Below are 24,175 nucleotides of genomic sequence, written 5' to 3' on the forward strand. Positions count from 1 at the left end.
CTGGCTAATTTTTGAATTTTTAGTAGAGACAGGGTTTCACCATCTTGGCCAGCGTGATCTCAAACTCCTGACCTCAGGTTATCTGCCTGCCTTGGCCTCCCAAAGTGCTGGGATTACAGGCATGAGCCACTGTGCCCGGCCTGTTTCACATAAAGTTAAATATATACTTTATTGTACAATCTCACAGTTTTATTCCTAGATACTAATTCAGAAGAAATGAAAACATTATATCCACACAAAGACTGTTCCAACAATGTCTCTAGCAGCTTTATTAATAGTGTCCATGAACTGGGACAACCTAAATGTTCATCAGCAGGTGAATGAATGAATAAATTGTGGTATATCCATACAATAGTATTCTCTTGAGCAGTAAAAAGAAATGATTGACATCTCAGAAACATGCTAAGGGAAAGAAGTCAGGAAGAGTACGTACCGTCTGATTCCAATTTTATAAATCTGTCTAAAGACAAATTAATCCATAGTGACAGAAAAAATCAGTAGTTGTCTGGGGTCAGCAGTTGGGGTAGATTTCCCGAGAAAGGGGCACAGAAAACTTTTTGGATTGACAAAAATGTTCTTTATTGTGATGGTTGTGGTTGTATTTACATGAGTATATACATTTCTCAAAACTCATCAGAAAGTATGCTTCAAGTGGGTACGTTTTTGATATATAAATCACACACCAGTAAATTTGATTAAAAAAACAAAGTTTTGAGTGCTTGTCAAATGTAAAATAATTCTATATTTGTTTCATATATCTTTATATGTGTTCATGATGTCTTTGTGTTCTGAATTTGCTGTTATATTGCAAGTTAATTGACAGAGATAATTTAGATTTCAGTAAAATTTTGAATCTGGATATTATGTATTTTCGGGTCTTGGTTATTTTATCACTCTGTCAGCCTTCTTTAGTAACTCTTGTGCATCACCTGTAGGATAGTAGCAGAAGTCCCCAGTCTTTTTTTTTTTTTGAGGTGGAGCCTCGCTCTGTTGCCCAGGCGGCTGGAGTGCAGTAGCACGATCTTGTCTCATTGCAATCTCCACCTTCCAGGTTCAAGTGATTCTTGTCCCTCAGCCTCCTGAGGAGCTGGGACTACAGGTGTGCACCACCATGCCTGGCTGATTTTTTGTATTTTTAGTAGAGATGGGGTTTTGCCATGTTTCCCAGGCTGGTCTTGATCTCCTGGGCTCAGGTGATCTTCCTGCCTTGGCCTCCCAAAGTGCTGGGATTACAGGCCTGAGCCACCATGCTCAACCTTGAGTGGCTTTTAAATTCAGAAGTCTTACCTTAGAGTATTCATGATTCTTTTGAACAAAAATCTGGTTTACTCTTCTACCCAACCCCCAAGAAATTTTGGTGCTTAATAGAGATGGTATAGTGAGTATAGTGGTTAAGAGTGTAGATTTTGAAGTCAGATTACCTCCATTCAAATCCCAACTTTATCATTTCTATCTGCATAAACTTTGGGTAGTTATTTTTTGTCAATTTCTACCTCATAGGTCAAATGGTGATACATATCTTATAGAATTTTGGAGGATTAAAGAGCGAAGTCCATGTAAAAGCATGCTACCTAGCACCTAATAAGCACCAAGTGAATGTACTTTAGATATAATATTTTAGGATTTTATATGTTCTTGGTATATTTCCTGTAGTAGTAATATATATTTTTGTAAATTATTTTGTTCAAATGGCTTTTTCTAGAATTATTACAAACTAGGTTATACCTTCTCAAGAGTCACATTGTTAGTCCCAACTTTGACATCTTGGCTTTTAAAGTTTCAGCCACTAGATGGTGATATTTGACTGTCTAGCTAACTGGTCTGATTTTTCTGTTAGAATCAGTTGTATGTGTATGAAGCAGGAATATAAATTAGAATTTACCATGCATTTTGTTCTTGTCTAGAAAAGTATACCTACTAATGTAAATTTGAGGGTGATCTTGCTGTGTGACCCACATTCTGCAGATTACTCACATCAGTATATTTAATGACAGTGGTTTTGCCTCATGCTCTGTGGAAAAACATAGATACAGTCAGTGTAGAATGACTTTATTTTCTCACCAGCACATCTTCCAACCTTACTGTATTTGTGCCTATATGATCTGTCATCATTCCATTGTAATGAAGTGCCCTGCTCTTATCAAAGGCCCACCACTCCACTTGTACTCTAGACCCCATCCCCTTGTGCCTTCTCAGGAACGTTGTTCTGAAATTGTCCTCTCATTTTTATATAATCTGTTTCTTCTTTTCTCTCGGCTCCTTCTTGCTGGCATGCAAACATACCCTGATAACATCCATTTAAAAAGCTTCTCTCCAAATGCTCTGCCATTTCTCTGCTCCCGCTGCACTACAAACTCCATTTCTTGATGAACCATCCAGTCATATTTCTGTCCCCATGAATCCACTGAAACTGCTTTTGTAAAGGTTATCAGTGACCTCCATGTTGTCAAATCCAGTCATCACTTCTCTGTTCTCATTTATTGTGCTTCTCATCATTCAGCACAGGTGACCACAGTCTTCCTAAATACACTGCTCTCTCATCTTCCACACCACCATGCTATCATGCTTGTCCTTGTCTCCATGTCCTCTCCTTTTTAATCTTTGCTTGCTCCTTTCCTTTTGCTCTCCAGATCAACAATCATCTGTGTTTGTGGAGCTGTTGCCAGCTTAACATAGACCTTGTATTTATTCTTCTTTCTTCATGGCTTACTTCTGTTTTTCCCTCACTCTTGATTGCGTGGGATCCTATCCACTCAATAAAGATTTAGCCAGTAAGCTTTGGCCTCAGGCTCTGTTTTCCAGGTAACCCAAATTATCCTGGATTTCTTTCTTTTTTTCACTCATGCCAAGTCCAAGTTGAGCCAACTGTACATTTTCAGTGTGTTGTAAATCTTTTTTCCTCTTTCTGTTTTCACTTCTATCCTTATCTAGGGTTATCTCATACCTAAATTACTTTGGTTGTCTCATATCTAGCCTTCCTGTGTACATTTTTGTACCCTTACTGTCTATTCTTCTGGGTCTGACTGATCTTTTAAAAATGTAAATCAATAATTCATGTCTCACTGTTGTATAAAAACTCTATGGATTCTTCATCACACATACAATGAAATCCATATGCATAACTATGGCTTATTGTATTCTCTGTGATCATGGCTTCAGCCCACCTCCCTGACCTCTGACTTCCTTTCCTCTGGTTTTATTTCCTTTCCACAAAACATGGTTTGGTCCTGCCCCAGGTTCTTCCCTTTGCCTGGAATGGACCTTCTCCAGATTTTCAGTTGTCTGACCACGTTTTGTCACTCAGGTCTCAGCTTGAATGCGTTCCTAGGAAGACCTTTCTTGACCGCCCATTCCGAATAGCCACTTGGTCACTCCCTATCACATTCCTCCATTTGTCTTTTATCACGGCACTTATATTTTAACTGTTTGTTGTCTTTATTTCCCTGTCCCCTTCTAACATGCATACACTTTAGAAAGTAAGATCTAGAAGAATAGTAGGGACCTTTTATATCTTGTTGGGTGCTGCATCCTTAGTACTTATTACTGGAATTCTACCTGTCCCAGGGTAGGTGCCCAGTAAATATTTATAAAGTGAATAAGCTGTTAACTATATAGCTCATTAAATTTAAAGCCACAGTAAATTAGAAGTCTAATTGGGAGTAAAGTAGCTAAACACATTGACATTTCTATTTGGTAAATGAGTGTGCTATCTAACTTATTTAGCTTGATCACCAGCTGTTCTTTACCTCAGTATAGGGCATTATCTCATCCTGCCCTGTTGTAGTCCATGGAACTATTCCTTTTGCTTCCTTCCTTGTGCTACTTCAGTTGCATACTGTTAAGATTGTCCTTAAACTGGCGGAATCAGACTTTGGTCATTTATTAACCACAGTGACTTTAAACCAAGTTTTTATCTTTTAATGCTTCCTATCCAACAGCTGCAGTAGGGCTGTGTCTGTTCAGTCTGTTCCAAACTGAAGTTGAATTAAGAGATATGCTGCAGAAATTATGAGAGACTATTGATTTGTTCAGTGCCAAGTTTCCTGTGATCTAAAAATGGAGGAACTAAGTGGTGCCACCCTTTGTTTGCAGGCCAACAGAAGTAAACCAAAGAGAAATGAGAAGGGGGAAGAATTGAATAAGTTGATGATAGTGAAGTAAATACCCACCATTTCTTGCTTTGTTTAGCATGGAAAACAGCTCACTTGTTCCTTTAAACCTTTATAGGCCTCGTTGGCAACAAAGCACATTTCATTGAGTGATGCCTCTGCTGGCAGCAATGGTTATGCTTTCAAAATAAAAGACAGTGCAGTTGAGAAGAGAGGACATTTTTCTTTTTTCTCAAATCTGTGAGCCTGTGTTTACGTGTGTGTGTGTGTATGTCTGTTTGTATGTATATGCACACATGCATACCTGCCTAATAAAAAGAAAAAACTAGTGATGGTCATTGTCACCTTGAACCTCTTAGTTTATTTCGTACTTGGGACAACTTAAGCTTAGGAACATAAGCAGCTTTGTGGGGTTGGGGATGGGATAAGCCATCCTGTTCTCAGCAGTAGTGCTAGTGGTATTTTCAGCAAGACAGCTCTTTATTGTGCAGGCTTGCTCTTTGCCTTGAAGAATGTTAACATCCCTGACCCTCTGCCACTAGTGCCTCCAAGTCACAGTGATGACCACAAATGCCTTCTATGGGGCGATAACTTCCTCTGGTTGAGTTGGGCAGAAAATAGGACTGGAAGTAAAAAGTAAATTTGACAAATATGATAAGCTTTTAACAGTGGCTGGGCCAAGTAGATATAGGGTTGGCAAACTTTATTTATAAAAACAACCTGTGTTTATAAATAAAGTTTTACTGGGATACAGCAATGCCCATTTTTTGAATGCATTGTTTATGGCTTATTTTGGGATACAGTAATAGAGTTGAATAGTTGTGATAGACTGTATGGTTCGCAAAACCTAAAATGTTTACTATATGGACCTTTACTATGTCACCCCTTGCTCTAGAGACCAAAGACCTTCAGCCCCTTCCTCAAAAGCTGTCAAAGACTCCTGAAACCTCAAACATCCAAGTTCTTAAGGTCCCTCTGCTAAACCTAGAATTCTCATGTTTTTGTTTTTTTCTACCTATATTCACATTCCCCTAGTCTTGGGATTTCTTATAATTTCTATATATGAAATAATTAATGGAACAAAGTAAGAATTTACATTTTTACCACTTTTGTCTTAGGATAGAATTTGTTTTTATTACAATTTTTTTTTCCTGTTGTGTTAAGAGCATGCTACATCTGTCCCCTCTTTTCTTGCTTTATATGCTGCTCTCTGCTGCCTTCAGGACTTGGAGAAGATAGGACAAATGAGGTAGATAGAATCTGTTATATTAGGCCGGGCGCGGTGGCTCATGCCTATAATCCCAGCACTTTGGGAGGCCGAGGCGGGCAGATCAGTTGAGGTCAAGAGTTCAAGACCAGCCTGGCCAACATGGTGAAACCCCATCTCTACAAAAAAACAAAAAGTAGCCAGATGTGGTGACATGTGCCTGTAGTCCCAGCCACCTGGGGGGCTGAGGCAGGAGAATCGCTTGAACCTGGGAGGTGGAGGTTGCAGTGAGCTGAGATCATGCGACTGTACTCCATGTACTCCAGCCTGGGTGACAGAGCAAGACTGTCTAAAAAAAAATCTGTTATATTAGTACCTTCTACATTCCCAGAAATGTTCTGGGTACTGTAGAGCATATAAACAAATCTACCCTTTGGTTCCTGAACTCATTAGAGAAGAGAAGACAAAAATACAAGGAGGAATTAGAGCAGAACTAAATGGGAGGCATACTTGATATAGTTACAGAAAGTATTGGTCTTTTATTTTTAAGAGCTAGCTTTAAATCCTGTCTTTTGCAGGACTTGGACAGTCCTTTAGCTGCTCTCAACCATTGGTTCCTCATCAATAAAATGAGAACAAGTAATGCCAAACTTGAGGCTAGGCATGGTGGCTCACCCCTGTAATCTCAGCACTTGTGGAGGCCAAGGCAGGAGGATTGCTTGAGGCCAGAAGTTTGAGACCAGCCTGGGCAACATAGTGAGACCCTGTCTCTACAAAAATAAAAAAATAAAAAAATTAGCTGGCCATAGTGGCATATGCCTGTAGTCCTAGCTACTCAGTAGGCTGAGGTGGGAGGCCCTTGAGCCCAAGAGTTCAAGGCTGCAATGAGCTGTGATCATGCCAGTGCAACGGAGCAAGACTCTGTCTCTCAAAATAATTTTTAAAAAAGCAAATAACACCAAATTTATATTCACTTACTTTGAGTAGTAAGTGAATTAACTTTTTGGGAAAATAATTGTATGTTAAATAATTGTATTGAAAGTGCTTTGTAAAACATAAAATGCTTTGGAAATATAAGTGTTGCTATGTGGTCTGAAGTGGTACTCATAGTTAGTGGGCTAGAGCCACTGGAGGAGGTCTTCATGAAGAACGGAGCATTTTAACTTGGTCTTAGAGGAAGAGCCTTTGAATAGATGAAGAGGAGTAGGAAGGCAATCTTAGATATGTGATATGGTTTGGCTCTGTGTCCCCACCCAAATCTCACCTTGAATTGTAATAATCCCCATGTCAAGGATGGGACCAGGTGGAGATAATTGAATTATGGGGGCAGTTTCTGCCATGCTGGTCTCATGACACTGAGTTCTCACGAGATCTTATGGATTTATAAGGGGCTTCCCTGTTTGCTCAGCGCTCATTTCTCTCTCCTGCCTCCATGTGAAGAAGGATGTGTTTGCTTCCCCTTCTGCCATCCTTGTAAGTTTCCTGAGGCCTCCCCAGCCCTGTGGTACTGAGTCAATTAAACCTCTTTCCTTTATAAATTTCCTAGTCTTGGGCAGTTCTTTATTGCAGCGTGAGAATGAACTAATACAGATGTGTGTGTGTATGTGTAGCAGGGGATCCATACTAACAAAGGCATGATATGTGGGTAGGGACTATAAAAACCCTGCTGAGTGGAGCACAGGTATGTGTAGGGAGTGGTAGAAAAAAGATTGGACAAACAGTCCAACCTTTTCCTTCTAATGCTGGAGGAAAGACATTTGCTACTATTAAGTCTTGCAGAATTTATTACTGCTACCTTTGTTAGAAAATTGTGAGTGGAAGGATTGTTATGAAGGAATACATCAATAAATTAATTTCCAAAGTTTTTCCTGTGGCATCTACAATAACATTTGGAAATATTGTTTAGAGAGGCTTGAAATCACCCACAATATGCCTAAAGAAGTGCAAGTACTTTCTTTTTAGGTGATATAGTTACTGCTTTTAGAGGTTATATCATTAAAGCTTAGTAGATGATGGCACCACAGTACTAAATTTATTTAATGTTGTATATACTTTTATTATTATTATAAATAATCAGAAATGGGTGTTAAATTATACTAAGTATTGTTTAGTGGCATGTACTTTTTTCTCCCTTATCTGTTACATATGAACCCATTTCTAAGTTTTTCTGAGCATACACTACATGAACATGTGGATTTTGTACTTTAGTAAGTTGCTGGACTTAATTTGCTAATCCTTTATTTTGGATTTTTACATATATTTCATGGACTAGAAAGTAGTCCAAAAAACTGTTGAACTGAAAGTACATGACTGCTCCTCCTGAAAGCAGTCTAAGAGTAGAATGGTGTTTGCCCGGGGGTGGAGGAGGGGGCAATGAGGAGTTATTGTTTAATGGGTATGGAGTTTCAGTTTGGGAAGATGAAAAAGTTCTGGAGATGAATGGTGGTGGTGGTTGCACACAAAGGTGAATGAACTATATGTACTTAATGCTACTTAATGCCTCTGAACTGTACACTTAAATGGTTAAGGTGGTAAATTTTATATTTTACTACAATAAAATTTTTTTTTGAAAGTCTAAAAAAGCATATTGAAAATATGGCATTGATATAACTTTAACAACCACAGATATCGGGAGGCAATTCAGAAGTGGGATGAAGCACTACAGTTAACTCCAAATGATGCTACCCTATACGAGATGAAATCACAGGTAATAATTATGAAGAATTTCACTTTCCTTATGAAATTGTGCTATGTTTGTTCGGTGAGTGAGCAATGATGAAGCAAAATAGCATTTTCTCCCATTTTCTTTTTCAAATACGATTTCTTTGGGAAAAAATATTTCACCATTATTTATGGTTCTGTCTTATGCATAAAACTGGAAATTCATTTGCCTTCACAATGAAGTTAACTGTTATTTTAGCCCAACTATTGTAAGATAGGAATCGATGGCTATCTTTTAAAGTCACTGGTGGGCAGGTGCCATGGATCACGTCTGTAATCCCAGCAATTTGGGAGGCCGAGGTGGGTGGATCACTTGAGGTCAGAAGTTCGAGACCACCCTGACCAACATGGTGAAACCTTGCCTCTACTAAAAATACAAATATTAGCTGGGCGTGGTGGCACATGCCTGTAGTCCCAGCTACTTGAGAGGCTGAGGCAGGAGGATCACTTGAACGTGGGAGGCGGAGGTTGCAGTGAGCTGAGATAGTGCCACTGCACTCCAGCCTGGGTGACACAGCGAGACTCCATCTCAAAAAAATAAATAAGTAAATAAAAAATAAATAAAAAGTCACTGTTGAGCTCTTAGATGAAAAACATACACTTTCCTTGTGATTAAATATAGTAGACTTAGCAAAATAGTTCAGTTTTCTTAAAAATGAGGATGGATTGGGTTCTAGATGAGATATTTCTAAAAATGGCTTAGTCCTTAGCAAAAGGTCAGCATAGATGCAATTTTATTAATAGCTTAAAAATAACATTTGTACTTTAAAAACATGTTTCTAATATTTGGTAGGAAAGTCTGTAAAGAAAACCTTTGAGCACTTGAATAGATTATCCAAGTGATTTTAAAAGTCTCACACAGAGCATTAAACATATTTTTGGCAGGGAATTGTTGCAATTCAGCCTTAATCTGCACACCTAACAAATATTTTTCAAATCGTGATCTCAAATATAGGACACACATTTGTCACCTTTGAATTTAGTTTATCCAGGAAAAACCCAAATAAATTATGTCATCTGAATCAAGTGATATGAGGACCTTCATTTGTATTCCTTTTTCAATCTTAAATATGTATATATGAATGACAGGTTTGTGGCAAGCTTTATGAAGACTTGTTTAATTTGGAACCTGATAATAATGTTTGTATCACAAATCTTTTAAAGTGTTAATGGTCCTAAAGATTATAGATAAAATCCAGCCCCTTCCCACAGACCACAGTGGAGGGTACTAGAACTCTCTGGTAACCCTAACTCTCCATAACCCTAACCCTAACCGTAACCCTACCTTCCTAGTATGTATGGTTTGAAATGCCCAGTAGTGAGAAGGCCTAGGGAATGTTTTAAATACTTTCTATAACATAAAGATGTTCATTAGGGACGGGATGGCTGGTTGAACAAATTAATTCACCTAGTTTAATGGCAATACCTGGGGTTCCCTGAAAACCACATTGTAAATAGAATAAATGGAAGTGGAATTGGGAGTTCAAAATACCTCTGAGCCACCATAGTTAGGATATGACCGCTTGGTTTTGACCAGATGGACATAAGATTCAATAACTGGAAAGGGAATGGTTTACATTTTCATAGTTATATAAGGGGTGAAAAGAGAACTATAATTTCTTACCCTGAATGGCAGAGTAAGGGGTAAAAATCACCGAAATGCTATTTTTACTGGACTAAAAATATATCTTAAAAAATGAAAAGGGTTTTTTATGTAGTTGCTAGTTTATGAATATTACTGACAGATTTTTTGGTCTTTTTTTGCCTATAGGTGCTAATGTCTCTTCATGAAATGTTCCCAGCAGTACATGCAGCAGAAATGGCCGTCCAGCGAAATCCACATTCATGGGAGTCTTGGCAGACTTTGGGACGTGCTCAACTTGGTTTAGGAGAGATAATCCTGGTGAGGAAGTCAGATTATTATAATGCAGAAATTTTAAGTATATTTTGACTTTTTTTTTTTGAGATGGAGTCTTGATGTCACCCAGGGTACAGTGCAGTGGTGCAATCTCAGCTCACGGCAACCTCCGCCTCCTGGGTTCAAGCGATTCTCCTGTCTCAGCCTCCTGTGTAGCTGGGACTATAGGCATGCGCCACCATGCCTGGCTAATGTTTTTGTATTTTTAGTAGAGACGGGGTGTCACCATGTTAGTCAGGCTGGTCTTGAACTCTTGACCTCAAATGATTCTCCAGCCTCGGCCTCCCAAAGTGCTGGGATTACAGGCGTGAGCCAACATGCCCAGTCTATTTTGACATATTTTTGATTAACTGAACCCAAAAGCGAATAGCCGTTTATCAAATCTATACAAAAAACGATTAGCAAATTACTTCTTAAAGGTATTAATCCATAAACACAGTTCAGAGGTATTACTGAACATCTTCTTTATTATAGACACTAATTATATCATGATCAGAATATTTTTCAGTTACTTGACATCATGGATATTAAAAAAAATTTAACATAAAACATTGGCATTTGGTAAACCTTATTTAAATAGACAATAGGCAACTTTTTGGCTTAGTTCTTTGGATCATTACATTTACCACATTATAAAGTGGTATTAGTATCACTGTGGAGACAAAACTGCTAATAGATTATATAGGGGAAGGAAGACAGTAGAATATGGGAGGGTAATGGTGATGAACATTTAGACTGAAAAGTTGTTAGGCTTATTGAGGGGATAAAGAGGAAGAGTAGAAATGTGTGCAAATGAAATACTCATTGTGTAATGTTTACCGTAAACTGGTACCTAATGCATTTCTCAATTTGTCTGGACTATACCTTGTTAGTAGCAGAGGCTATCTAGGTAAGAATTAGCTGTGACAGCTGTCCTGTTGTTTTTCTTTTGGCAGGGCTATATACACCTGATAGCTAACGAAATTTAACTTCCTAACAAGTGTTTGCAAATCTAATATACAGTGCCAAATTTCCTCCTTGTTATTAAGTAAATTAAGATTTTAAAAATGGTTTTATTTTTTACAGTTCAAAATAAAACAAATTTTAAAAGTTTCTTGCAAGACTAAAATTACTGATAAATTCAAAATTTAAACTTACTAACAGTGGTTTTAGTAAATTGTGGATGACTGAGCTTTTTTTCTGGCATTCTTATAAATGTATCATTATTTCTACTTACCAAAAAAGGTGTTTGTCAAATTCTCAGAAATAGTAAGGAATTTGTATGAGAAAATAATTGATTTGATTAAAGTAAGTTAATGATAATCTAAATGAGATTCACAGTGATAGAAACCATTTTAACCAAGTACTGTTTTTTTCTTGCCATTTAGCACTGTCAACTTCTCTCTTTTTACATGAAGACTTAAATCATACCAGAGTTGGAAAAAAGAGTTCAAAGAATTGAGTTTTCTAACAGATTAACAGGGGAAGAAAACCCTATCATATAATACTTTTTCCTTGCCTCCCTTATTAAAAATTTATACATCACTATCTCTTTTGCCAATAGTGTCTATGGTAATGGAACAAATCTCTAGGACATAATATTTAGTAAAGATTGTCCTTTATAAAGAAAGAAAATACACTGCAGGTGAGACGGAGATACTTTGAATCATCCAATAAAAATAATTTAATATTTAAATTTTTTTGAATAAGAGTACCAGTTCGACTTTTTTTTTTCTGTTGATATGGCTCTATTCATTAATACTGTGAAATTCTTAGAAGAATTGAAAGTATTTTTTTTTTGCCATTTAAATGTAATTTTTAGGAATCTTCTCTGTTTTTATGTAGATTTAAGCTGTTCTCTTAAAAGACTAGAATGGTAAAAAAAAAGATGACTCAAAATGTCATAACGAAGGGACACTATGTAAAATATATTGAAAGCAAGCTAGAATTTCTAACATCTAACAATTCTTACTATATATACATATGGACTAAAACCATAGGAAATTATGTATGTAAATAGCACAGGCAGTAAATTAAAAGTCAGTAGTTGGGTATATCTCCATGAATAATTATTTAAACTTTGTAAGAGTTGGATGTGAACATTGGAAAATGTTTATAGGAGATATATATATATATAATATGTATGTATATGGTATACATTTTATATATATACGTGTGTGTGTGTGTATGTATATATATATATATATATATATATAAAAGACTTTATGAGAATGAGATTTTAAGAAGTGGAAGGATGAGAGAATAAGAAAGCTGAAGCCAGGCGCGGTGGCTCAAGTCTGTAATCCCAGCACTTTGGGAGGCCGAGGCGGGCGGATCACAAGGTCAGGAGATTGAGACCATCCTGGCTAACACGGTGAAACCCCGTCTCTACTAAAAATACAAAAAATTAGCTGGACGTGGTGGCGGGCGCCTGTAGTCCCAGCTGCTCGGGAGGCTGAGGCAGGAGAATGGCGTGAACCTGGGAGGCAGAGCTTGCAGTGAGCTGAGATCGCGCCACTGCACTCCAGCCTGGGTGACAGAGCAAGACCTGTCTCAAAAAAAAAAAAAAAAAAAAAAAAAAAGCTGAAGAGAATGGTTCTGGGAGTTAAAAATTCTGTATGAGGGAATGGGGATGGTGAGAAAGGAATACATAAGGGATTTATCCTGAAGAAGAAGGTAGAGAGGGAAGGAGACTGGGAAAGGTAATGAATACCAGGAGGTAACAGTATCAGGAAGGATTCTTCTGTTGGCTTTCCAGGGTTCTCAGCCTTCAGTGCTGGAACTAGCTTTGTGGCTTCCCTTCTTCGGGCTCTGTGTAATTCATTGCCAGCTTTTGCTTTTCTTCATGCCAATGTGTAATAAATACTAATTTTGTTTACTAATGTTTTCTCTGTTTTCCAAGTCTCATTTTAGCCATTGGTTTTAATATTTTGCATGAGCAAATCTTTAATTAGAAATTTCAGTTGCATCATTTGATTCTTTTTATTGTTTCGCTTTTGTAATGGTAGTAATGGGATGGACAAGTGATAATTTCCAGACAAAAGGAAGATGATTGAGAGTTTTTAAAATTTCACTTGAGGGGCTGGGCATCCTGGCTCACGCGTATAATCTCAGCACTTTGGGAGGCTGAGGCAGAAGGATTGCTTGAGGCCAGGAGTTTGGACCAACCTGGGTAGCATGGCAAGATCCTATATTTACAAAAAAAAAAAAAAAAAATTTGGCTGGGCATGGTGGCTCATGCCTGTAATCCCAGCATGTTGGGAGGCTGAGGTGGGTTGATCACCTGAGGTCAGGAGTTTTGAGACCAGCCTGGCCAACATGGTGAAACGTCGTCTCTACTAAAAATACAAAAATTAGCCAGGCATGGTGGTGTGTGCCTGTAGTTCCAGCTACTCAGGAGGCAGGAGAATATCTTGAACCTGGCAGGTGGAGGTTGCAGTGAGCTGAGATCGCACCACTGCACTCCAGCATGAGTGACAGAGTGAGACTCCATCTCAAAAAAAAAAAAAAAAATCCACTTGTAAATTTTTAGTTTAGTTAATTACTGTAGACATTGAGTCAAGCTGCATTATCTTTTTTATAATTGAATAGTACAAATTCTTGAATTAGAGTCTTTATAAATGTTGTATGTTGACACTTAAGAATTGAGTTTTTTTCTTGAAAAATAAAGTTTGTTTATGAGCTTTATTATTGTTCTGTTTTTTTTTGTTTTGTTTTTTGTTTTTTGTTTTTTTGAGATGGAGTCTCGCTCTGTTCCCCAGGCTGGAGTGCAGTGGTGTGATCTCGGCTCACTTCAACCTCCACCTCCCGGGTTCAAGCCATTCTCGTTCCTCAGCCTCCCAAGTAGCTGGGACTATAGGCGTGCGCCACCATGTCTGGCTAATTTTTGTAATTTTAGTAGAGACAGGGTTTCACCGTGTTGGCCAGGCTGGTCTTGAACTCCTGACCTCATGATCCTCCTGCCTCAGCCTCCCAATGTTCCGGGATTACAGGCGTGAGCCACTGCGCCTTGCCTCACAATTTTACTTTTTGAGTCTATGAATTTGCCTGTTTTAGAGATATCGTATAAGTGGAATTATGCAGAATTTGCTTTCTGTGACTGGCTTCTTTCACTTAGCATAATGTCCTCAAAGTCCCATCCATGTTGTGTATTGTAGAATTTGCTTCTTTTTTGAAGCTGAAAAATATTTCATTTTGTGTGTATACCATTTGCTTTGTTCATTCTTCCTTTGATGGACATTTAGGTTGTTTCTACATATTGGCTATTGTGAATAGTGCTGCAATGAACCTGGGAGTGCTAATATCTCTTTGAGATCTTGATTCTTTTGGATAAATATCCAGAAATGAGATAGCTTTATTACATGGTAGTTCTAATTTTAATTTTTTGAAGAAACTCCATAATGGCTACACCATTTTGCATTTTTACTAACAATGTACAAGGGTTCCAGTTTCTCCATAACCTCACTGACACATCTTGCCTTTTTGTTTGTTTGTTTTTTTTTTTTGAGAGGGAATCTTGCTCTGTCGCCCAGGCTGGAGTGCAGTGGTGTGATCTCGGCTCACTGTAACCTCTGCCTCCCGGGTTCAAGTGATTCTCCTGCCTCAGCCTCCCAAGTAGCTGGGATTACAGGTGCCCATCACCAGCCTGGCTAATTTTTGTATTTTTAGTAGAGACAGGGTTTTGCCATGTTGGCCAGGCTGGTCTTGAACTCCTGGTCTCAGGTGATCCGCCCACCATGGCCTCCCACAGTGCTGGGATTATAGGTGTGAGTCACCGCATCTGGCCACCTTTTTTTTGTGTGTGATAATACCCATTTTAACAGATGTGAGGTGATATTTCTTTTTTTTTTTTAATTTGAGTTAGCTTTTATTTAATTGTTAAACCTATGCTTTGAGGTTTTTAATTGAAATCTTTTAAAAATTTTTTTAGTATTTATTGATCATTCTTGGGTGTTTCTCGGAGAGGGGGATTTGGCAGGGTCATAGGACAATAGTGGAGGGAAGGTCAGCAGATAAACATGTGAACAAAGTTCTCTGGTTTTCCTAGGCAGAGGACCCTGCGGACTTCCGCAGTGTTTGTGTCCCTGGGTACTTGAGATTAGGGAGTGGTGATGACTCTTATCGAGCATGCTGCCTTCAAGCATCTGTTTAACAAAGCACATCTTGCACCGCCCTTAATCCATTTAACCCTGAGTGGACACAGCACACGTTTCAGAGAGCATGGGGTTGGGGGTAAGGTTATAGATTAACAGCATCCCAAGGCAGAAGAATTTTTCTTAGTACAGAACAAAATGGAGTCTCCCATGTCTACTTCTTTCTACCCAGACACAGTAACAATCCGATCTCTCCTTGTCCCCACATTTCCCCCCTTTCTATTCGACAAAACCGCCATCGTCATCATGGCCCGCTCTCAATGAGCTGTTGGGTACACCTCCCAGACGGGGTGGCGGCCGGGCAGAGGGGCTCCTCACTTCCCAGACGGGGCAGCCGGGCAGATGCACCCCCCACCTCCCGGAAGGGGCAGCTGGCCGGGTGGGGGCTGCCCCCCCCACCTCCCGGATGGGTGGCTGGCCGGGCGGGGGCTGCCCCGCCACCTCCGGGACGGGGCGTCTGGCCGGGCGGGGGCTGCCCCCCCACCTCCCGGACGGGGCGCTGGCCGGGCGGAGACGCTCCTCACTTCCCAGACTGGGCGGCTGTGGGGCGGAGACACTCCTCACTTCCCAGACGGGGCAGCTGCTGGGCGGAGGGGCTCCTCACTTCTCAGACGGGGCGGCCGGTCAGAGACGCTCCTCAGTTCCCAGACGGGGTCGCGGCCAGGCAGAGGCGCTCCTCACATCCCAGACGGGGCGGTGGGGCAGAGGCGCTCCCCACATCCCAGACGATGGGCGGCCGGGCAGAGAGGCTCCTCACTTCCTAGACTGGATGACGGCCGGGAAGAGGCGCTCCTCACTTCCCAGACTGGGCGGCCGGGCAGAGGGGCTCCTCACATCCCAGACGATGGGCGGCCAGGCAGAGACGCTCCTCACTTCCTAGACGGGGTGGCGGCCGGGCAGAGGATGCAATCTCGGCACTTTGGGAGGCCAAGGCAGGCGGCTGGGAGGTGGAGGTTGCAGCGAGCCGAGATCACGCCACTGCACTCCAGCCTGGGCAACATTGAGCACTGGGTGAGCGAGTTGAGACAGAGTCTCCCTCTGTCACCCAGGCTGGAGTGACATGGTGCGATCTCGGCTCACTGCAACCTCCGCCTCCCGGGTTTAAGCAGTTCTCCTGCCTCACCTCCCGAGTAGCTGGGACTCATGAGGTGATATTTCATGGTGGTTTTGATTTGCATTTCCCTGATTAGTGATATTGAGCATCTTTTCATATACCTGTTAGCCATTTAGAGAAATGTCTATTCAAGTGTTTAGCCCATTTTAAGATCAGATTACTAGGTTTTTTGGCTATTGAGTTATTTCTTATATATTTGAAAGTTAAACCCTTAGATATGATTTGCAAATATTTTCTCCCATTCCATAGGTTTCCTTTTACTCTGGTGGTTGTTTCCTTTGTTGTGCAGAAGCCTTTTAATTTGATGTAATCTCACTTGCCTATTTTTGATTTTGTTGCCTATGTTTTTGGTGTTATATTCAGGAAATCATTTTTAAGACCAATGTCATGAAGGTTTTCCCTGTTTTTTTGTTTTGTTTTGTTTTGTTTTTGTCTTTTTTGTAGGAGTCTTATAGCTTCAGGTCTTACATTTAAGTCTTTAATGCACTTGGAGTTGACTTTTGTTTATGGTGTAAGATGAGGATCCATTTTCATTCTTTTGCACGCGGATATCCGGTTTTCCCAGCATCATTTGTTGAAGAAACTAGACTTTTCTCATTATGTATACTTAATGCCCTTTTTGAAGATCAGCTGACCATGTTGGGTGTGGATTTATTTGTAGGCTGTCTATTCTGTTCCATTGGTCTATATATCTGACTTTATGCCAGAATCGTATTGTTTTGTTTGCTGTCACTTTGTAATATATTTTGAAATTCATGAGTGTGATGCCCCTAGTTTTGTTCTTCTAAAATTGATTTTGTCCATTTACTTTGTGCCCAGCTCAGGAAAGGGGTGATAGCAACTTCCAGCCCAAATATCCCTCTCTGTTCTTCCTAGCCCCCAGGCAGCTGGATTTTGCCAAATTCCATCAGTACTCCACTACAGGTAAGAGAGAAGCCAGTCCTTTTGGTAGTCTCCATAAAAACTGGGGCATTGGACACAGTGTGGACCAATTCTTTTCCTCCCTAGGCAAAATCTGGGAGCTGGGAATTTTCTTCGCTCACTCTATGCCAAGCTGGGGGAACAGATAGGGTGACTACTCTTCCATACCTCCGTTATCTCTGGTCTCCTGTAGGTGGTTAGATTATGTAGGACTTGTTTTAACAGTGGTCCAAAAAACAGGCAAGACAGAAACCAGTACTTTTTGTAGCCACCGTAGAAGTTGGGGCATTGGACACTCAGACCAATTCATTCTTTCCCTTGAGGGTAGCTTGGAGCTGCAGGGTTCTTCCCAATCCTATGGAGCTGTGCTGGGAGTAGGATTCTGGTGAGAGGGTGTCCTGAATCTCCCTTCTGGCTTTGATGAGTATGGATTCTTATTCATCCAGGGTGCAGGAGCCTTTCAGTTAGTTTCTGGATTTCTCACAAAGGAATTTTGTTTGTGAATTGTTGCTGAATTGGTGTATTTGTTGGATGAAGGAGGGTCCAGGGCTTCCCACTCTGCCATCTTGCTGATGCTACTCCTCTGCCATTTTGTTTTGTGAAGTTCTTTGAAGAGGAGTGCCCTTGGGAGATTTTAAACTATCTTAAATTTAAAAATGTAATTGCAGCTCTTTGGATTTACTTTAAATACATATGTATATTTAAGTTTAGTAAATATGAAAGCATTAGTAATCAAGACAGTATAGTACTTAGATAGGCATAATGTAGACATATAGATCAGTGGGATAGAACTGAAAGTACAGAAATAAACCTACATTTTTACAGTTAATTGGACAAGGGTGTCAAGACAATTTAATGGGGGAAGGAATAGTCTTCAGCAAATGGTGCTGAGGCAGTTGGATATCCACATGCAAATGAATGACTTTGGACTCTTACTTCACATTTTATGTAAAAATTAACTCAAAAACAAACAAAGACCTAAACATAAGAACTAAAAGTATTATAAAACTCTTAGGAGAGAACATAGGTGTAAATCTTTGTAACCTTGGACTCAGCAATATATTAATATTTTTTAGATATGACATTGGAAGCACAAACAACAGAAGAAAAAAGTAGATAAAAATTGGACTTCAAATTAAACACTTTTGTGCTTCAAAAGTTACTGTCAAGGAAGTGAAAAGGCAATTCACAGAATGGAAGAAAATATTTGTAAATCATATATCTGATAAAGGTCTAGTATGTAGACTCTGTAAAAAACTCTTAAAACTCAATAACAAAAAGACAAATAATGTAATTTAAAAATAGGCAAAGGATTTGAAAAGGTATTTTTCCAAAGAAGATACACACACAGCTAATGAGCACATGAAAGATGCTCAACATTGTTACTTGTCAAGGAAATGAAAATCAAAACCACATTGAGATACTACTTCACATTCACTATCATAAAAAAGATGGACAATATGAAGTGTTGGTGAGGGTGTGGAGAAATTGGAGTCCTCGTCCATTGCTGGTGGGAATGTAAAATGTTATAGCCAGTCTGGCAGCTCCTCAAAAAAATGAAACATATAGTTACCATATGACAAAACAGTTCCACTCTTTATACCCAAGAGAAATGAAGACATATGTCCACACAAAAACATTTACATAAACCTTCATAGCAGCAGCATTTAAAATGGCCAAGAAGTGGAAACAACTCAAATGCCATCAACTGACAAATAGATAAACAAAATGTGGTATATCCATACAATGAAATATTATTCAGCATTAAAAAGAAATGATGCCTGTTACAACACGGATGAACTTTAAAAACAATATGTTAAGTGAAAGAAACCAGACATAAAAGGCTGTATGATTTCATTTATATGAAATATACAGAATAGACAGATATATAGCAATAGCAAGTAAATTAATGCTTGCCTAGAGCTGGGGTTTTGGGGAGAAATGAGGAGTAACTGCCAGTAGGTATGGAATTTTCTTTGGGGGTGATAAAAATGTTCTAGAATTGATTATGGGTGATGGCTGTGTGACTGTGAATATTGAATTGTATGTTTTAAATGGGTGAGCTTTATTGCTGTTTTAAAATTTTAGTAAATATGAATAAAATACCTTTTAATGTTTCCTAAGGCATTAGCTTTATGCCATGAAGAGGTATTTATTTTTTAACACTTCTATATAGGTAGATTTTTATTAGAATATTAAGAACACATAAAGCACAATTCCCATGGTACCTTAATTTTTAATTTTTATTTATTTATTTTTTTTGAGACAGTCTCACTCCGTCGCTCAGGCTGGAGTGCAGTGGTACCATCTTGGCTCACTGCAACCTCTGCTTCCTGGGTTCAAGTGATTCTCCTGCCTCAGCCTCCAAATTAGCTGGGATTACAGGCATACACCACCACACCCAGCTAATTTTTTTTTTTTTCGAGACGGAATCTTGCTCTGTCGCCCAGGCTGAAGTGCGGTGGTGCAATCTCGGCTCACTGCAACCTCTGCCTCCTGGGTTCAAGCGATTCTCATGCCTCAGCCCCCCGAGTAGCCACCACGTGGAGGGTGCCACCATGCCCAGCTAATTTTTGTATTTTTAGTAGAGACAGGGTTTCACCATTTGGCCAGGCTGGTCTTGAACTCCTGACCTCGTGATCTGCCCACCTCCGCCTGGCAGAGTGCTGGGATTACAGGCGTGAGCCACCACGCCTGGCCAAATACTGCTTTATATACCTATCTCTGTGTTTTTTTTTTTTTGTTTTTGTTTTTGAGACAGAGTCTTGCTCTCTCATCCAGGCTGGAGTGCAGTGGCACCATCTTGGCTCACTGTAACCTCTGCCTCCGGGGTTCAAGCAATTTTCCTGCCTCAGCCTCCTAAGTAGCTGGGATTACAGGCACCACCACTATGTCCAACTAATTTTTTTTGTATCTTTAGTAGAGACGGGGTTTTGTCATTGAACTCCTGGTCTCGAGTGATCCATGCTTTCACCTCGGCCTCCCAAAGAGTTGGATTTACAGGCGTGAGCCATCATGTATCTGTCTTCTTTATGACTTCTCTAAAGGGCCTATTAGATTGTAAATCTGTAGATTATGTGCAACCTTTTTTTTTTTTGAGATGGAGTTTCGCTCTTGTTGCCCAGGCTGGAGCATAATTGTGCGATCTTGGCTCACTGCAACCTCCGCCTCCCGAGTTCAAGCGATTCTCCTGCCTCAGCCTCACGAGTAGCTGGGATTACAGGCATGCACCACCACACCTGGCTAATTTTTTGTATTTTTAGTAGAGACGGGTTTTCACCATGGCCAGGCTGGTCTTGAACTTCTGACCTCAGGTGATACGCCTGCCTTGACCTCCCAGAGTGCTGGGATTACAGGCGTGAGCCATGGTGCCTGGCCGATTAAGTGCAATCTTAAAACTAATCTGTTTGCATGAGAATCTTCTATCCAGAGACTAAGTATACTCAGAGAAAACAACATATAATAGATTTAGACCAATGGTTCTCACCTGGAGGGCAGCTTTACCCCCAGAGAACATTTGCCATGTCTAGAGACATTTTTGTTTATCACAACTAGGAAAGGAAGCTGTATTGGATTTAGTGAGTGTAGGTCAGGGATGTTGCTGAATATTCTACATTATAGAGGACAGCCCTTCCAAAATAAAGAATTACTCAGCCAAATATGTCAGTAGTGCTGAGGTTGACCTTTATCCAGACTGTAGTGGAGTTCTTGTGACTAAGCAGTATAATATAATGAATAAGAGAATGGACTCTGAAGCCAGACTGCCTGAATTTGCATCCCAGCTCTGCCAATTCCCAGCTGATACCTTTGGTTTCTACTCTTTCTGTGCTTCTCTAAAATAGTACTGAAAACAATAACCATACCTACTTCATATGATTATTGTGAGGATAGATGAGTTAATACATGTAAATCTTTTTTTTTTTTTTTTTTTTTTGAGATGGAGTTTTGCTCTTTTTGCCCAGGCTGGAGTGCAATGGCGTGATCTCAACTCACTGCAACCTCTGTCTCCCGGGTTCAAGCGATTCTCCTGCCTCACCCTCCTGGGTAGCTGGGATTACAGGCACCCGCCATCATGCCTGGCTAATTTTTGTATTTTTAGTAGAGACAGGGTTTCACTGTGTTGGCCAGGCTGGTCTTGAACTCCTGACCTCAGGTGATCCGCCCACCTCAGCCTCCCAAAGTGCTGGGATTACAGGTATGAGCCACCGTGCCCGGCCCAATACATGTAAATCTTTAGTGCCTAGAATGTAGTAAACAGTCAATAAATGTTAACATTGTTAGGATCTAAACTGTTAACTTCAAAGATATCCACTCCTGGTACCTTTGTGATTGTGGGTTAGCCCAGGAAATCCCCAAATGTACATACTTACTGGTCTACTGAAGCTGAGAATATATTTGCTTTATCTTTAGCCCTATTATGAGTACTCCCATTTTAATGGCTTTTAGTCCATAAGCATATTGTCAGTCACTTTCTTTCACACTTCTATAATTTTTTTCCCCAGTGTACAGGCAACACCGTAGCTTCCATCTTTTGTGTTCTAGTACATTAAGATAATGCATTAGGATGTGTATGTGTACAGTATATATGTACGTAAACACACAGGATTGTATTAAACATACTAATTTTTAAAAACAAAACAAAAAACTCTGACCTTATTTTCTAGGCAATTCGAAGTTTTCAAGTAGCCCTTCACATCTATCCAATGAACCCTGAAATATGGAAAGAAGACCTCTCTTGGGCAAGAACGCTCCAGGAGCAGCAGAAGGTAGCACAGAGGATTAAAAAAAGTGAAGCACCAGCTGAAGTAACACACTTTTCACCAAAGTCAATTCCAGACTATGACTTTGAAAGTGATGAGATTGTTGCTGTTTGTGCAGCTATTGCTGAGAAAGAGAAGACAGTTTCAGCAAATAAAACAATGGTTATTGTGTCTGCTTCTGGGGCCATAGAGACTGTAACTGAAAAGGAGGATGGTGCTACACCACCAGATGGCTCTGTTTTTATCAAAGCCCGATGAAGCAGTATGCATAGGATTATTTGAATCTGTCTTTTTGATTGCCTTTTGAAGTTTTGACATAGAGACATTTACTCTGGAGATAGATAGGAGAACTCCTGGTTGTAAAATATGTTTTTCAGATGAGGCATATAAAAACTAAAATGGCAGGATTATTGTATAGTGTTTGGAATATGCTTTGATAAGTTATGATTTATATTTCTCAAGGTTAAAATTCTGAGTAAAATGGTCTTTGATTAATAAACTTAGTTTAATCTGAATATGTAAATGAATACATTTTAAAGACAAAACTTGAAAAATGTATTCTTGAATAGTGAATAATTTGATCAATGTTACTGAAATGCTGTCTCAACTTTTGTTTTATGATAAAGGAAGTGTGTGATTTCCCTCCCTCTGAGAAATATACTGCGCTTAATATTTGCTGTCTTTTTCTTGCTTCATTAGAGTAAGTCTGTCAGAAAGCTTGAATATTTTTGACATTCATTTTGATTCAAAGTTGTCATTTGGTTATATGTGGAATCTTTGGAAGTTTGGCTGAAAATGCACACAAATGTGTACATTCTGAACATTTTCTGAAGTTTCTCTTAATTCTGATTTGTGTTTCTGTTTTGACTTTGAAGTTGCAACAATGATAGTTGTTTCCTTCAGTATTTGGTAAAAGTGTAAAGTATTGATAAATATGAGAATGATGGTTTTATTTTTTAATTGTTACAGTAAGTAATCCTTACCACAAATGAGTCATTTTTAAAATATGCATTTTTAAATGAATGGCTTTTACAGATAGGTTAATGACAATTGTACTGCTGTATTATCCCAGTCAAAACCAATACTTTCTTTTCTTTATTTTACAAAGCTTTAAAAACCCTGGAAACAACTTACTTCTTGCTTGTATCTTTCCATTTGATGACTGGGAATTACTTTTCTAGATAACTTTTTTTGAAACTACTCAGTGAAATGAAAAATAATTACAATTTTAAATAGCTAATTATATCTTTCTAAAAATAAAAAAGTAGGGCTGTTATTAGAGTGCCAGTGAATAAATAACTTAAGCACAAAATACATAGAAATTGGAATTGATTTATAGTACAATCTCATGAGTATGAAAAGGCTATATTAAAAAAAATTTTATTGAAAGTCCACAGTCATATTCACAAACCAATACTGTCATTGCTAATCAGAACTATTATTTTTATACTATATATTGTAGTACAATAATATAGAACTGTTGGGTTCTGTTACTTCTGACACTCAGGAAGATACTATTGGTGTATTAATTTTATCTTTGTTAGAGATGAAAGTAGCCCACTTTATGTTAAAGATCTTACTACTGTTGGAGCTTATAAGTAATGATCTACATTTTTTATGAAGATGGTTTTTAAAACTTTTGTTTTATTGGAGTGCATATCTCTTTTCAGGGTTGGAGAAATTAGCACTTGCCTTGAAAAGAATATTCTTTCCTTAAGTTATATCATCAGAAAATTAGCTCTGGTTAGAGAGGTTAGTTTCAGAGTGCTCCAAAAAATATGTTAATTATTTTATTTTGTTTAATAAAGAACATTCTCAAAACGTAAATAGGTATCTAGAGAAGTGAGTACTCAACATTTGGTATATTGTTTTGAGTAATGGATGTTTGTTTTTTGTGTAATTTGTGAATAAATAGTTTTTTTCTGCATTTTGAAGATTTTCCTATTATTTTGTGTTGTTAGCTTTTGAAAAATTAGATTGATCTACTTAGTGTCTTTCTTATATGAACTTAATATATTTAAAGTACCTTGCATGGTGCCTCACACATGAAGTAATGCCAGCTATTTCAGTAAATGCTAGCTATTTCTATGAAGAACTTGAGTTAGTTTGGAGATATTTAACCTCAATTTCCTCTGATTTTAAAAAAGGAGAACTTTTTTTGTAATCCTTTCCTTATCTGAAAGTAAGAAGTCTCTGATTCCAGTATTATAGGAGAGATAGTGGGATTTTTCTTGACAGGGTCTATAGCTCAAGTCCCAAAGAGGCAAGACTCAGGATGGAATGCATGTGGCCA

General features: G+C 39.0%; 2 protein-coding genes across 3 annotated transcripts in view; one reads left to right on the forward strand and one right to left on the reverse strand.

Moving 5' to 3' along the window:
• The window catches only part of TTC33 (tetratricopeptide repeat domain 33), a 41,557-nt gene extending 17,748 nt beyond the window's left edge, over positions 1–23,809 (forward strand). For both annotated transcript variants that reach the window (XM_517790.9, XM_009449238.5), the window contains exons 3-5: positions 7,942–8,023; positions 9,809–9,940; positions 21,787–23,809. In XM_517790.9, the coding sequence (XP_517790.1) occupies positions 7,942–8,023; positions 9,809–9,940; positions 21,787–22,140 (568 nt within the window). In that variant the 3' untranslated portion in view covers positions 22,141–23,809. The remainder of the gene's footprint in view (positions 1–7,941; positions 8,024–9,808; positions 9,941–21,786) is intronic.
• The window catches only part of PTGER4 (prostaglandin E receptor 4), a 41,912-nt gene continuing 35,421 nt past the window's right edge, over positions 17,685–24,175 (reverse strand). The window contains exon 4 of the mRNA XM_063810105.1: positions 17,685–17,745. The gene's annotated coding sequence lies outside the window, so the exon portion shown is untranslated. The remainder of the gene's footprint in view (positions 17,746–24,175) is intronic.

Source organism: Pan troglodytes, chromosome 4, assembly GCF_028858775.2.
Source record: "Pan troglodytes isolate AG18354 chromosome 4, NHGRI_mPanTro3-v2.0_pri, whole genome shotgun sequence".
Taxonomy (NCBI): domain Eukaryota; kingdom Metazoa; phylum Chordata; class Mammalia; order Primates; family Hominidae; genus Pan; species Pan troglodytes.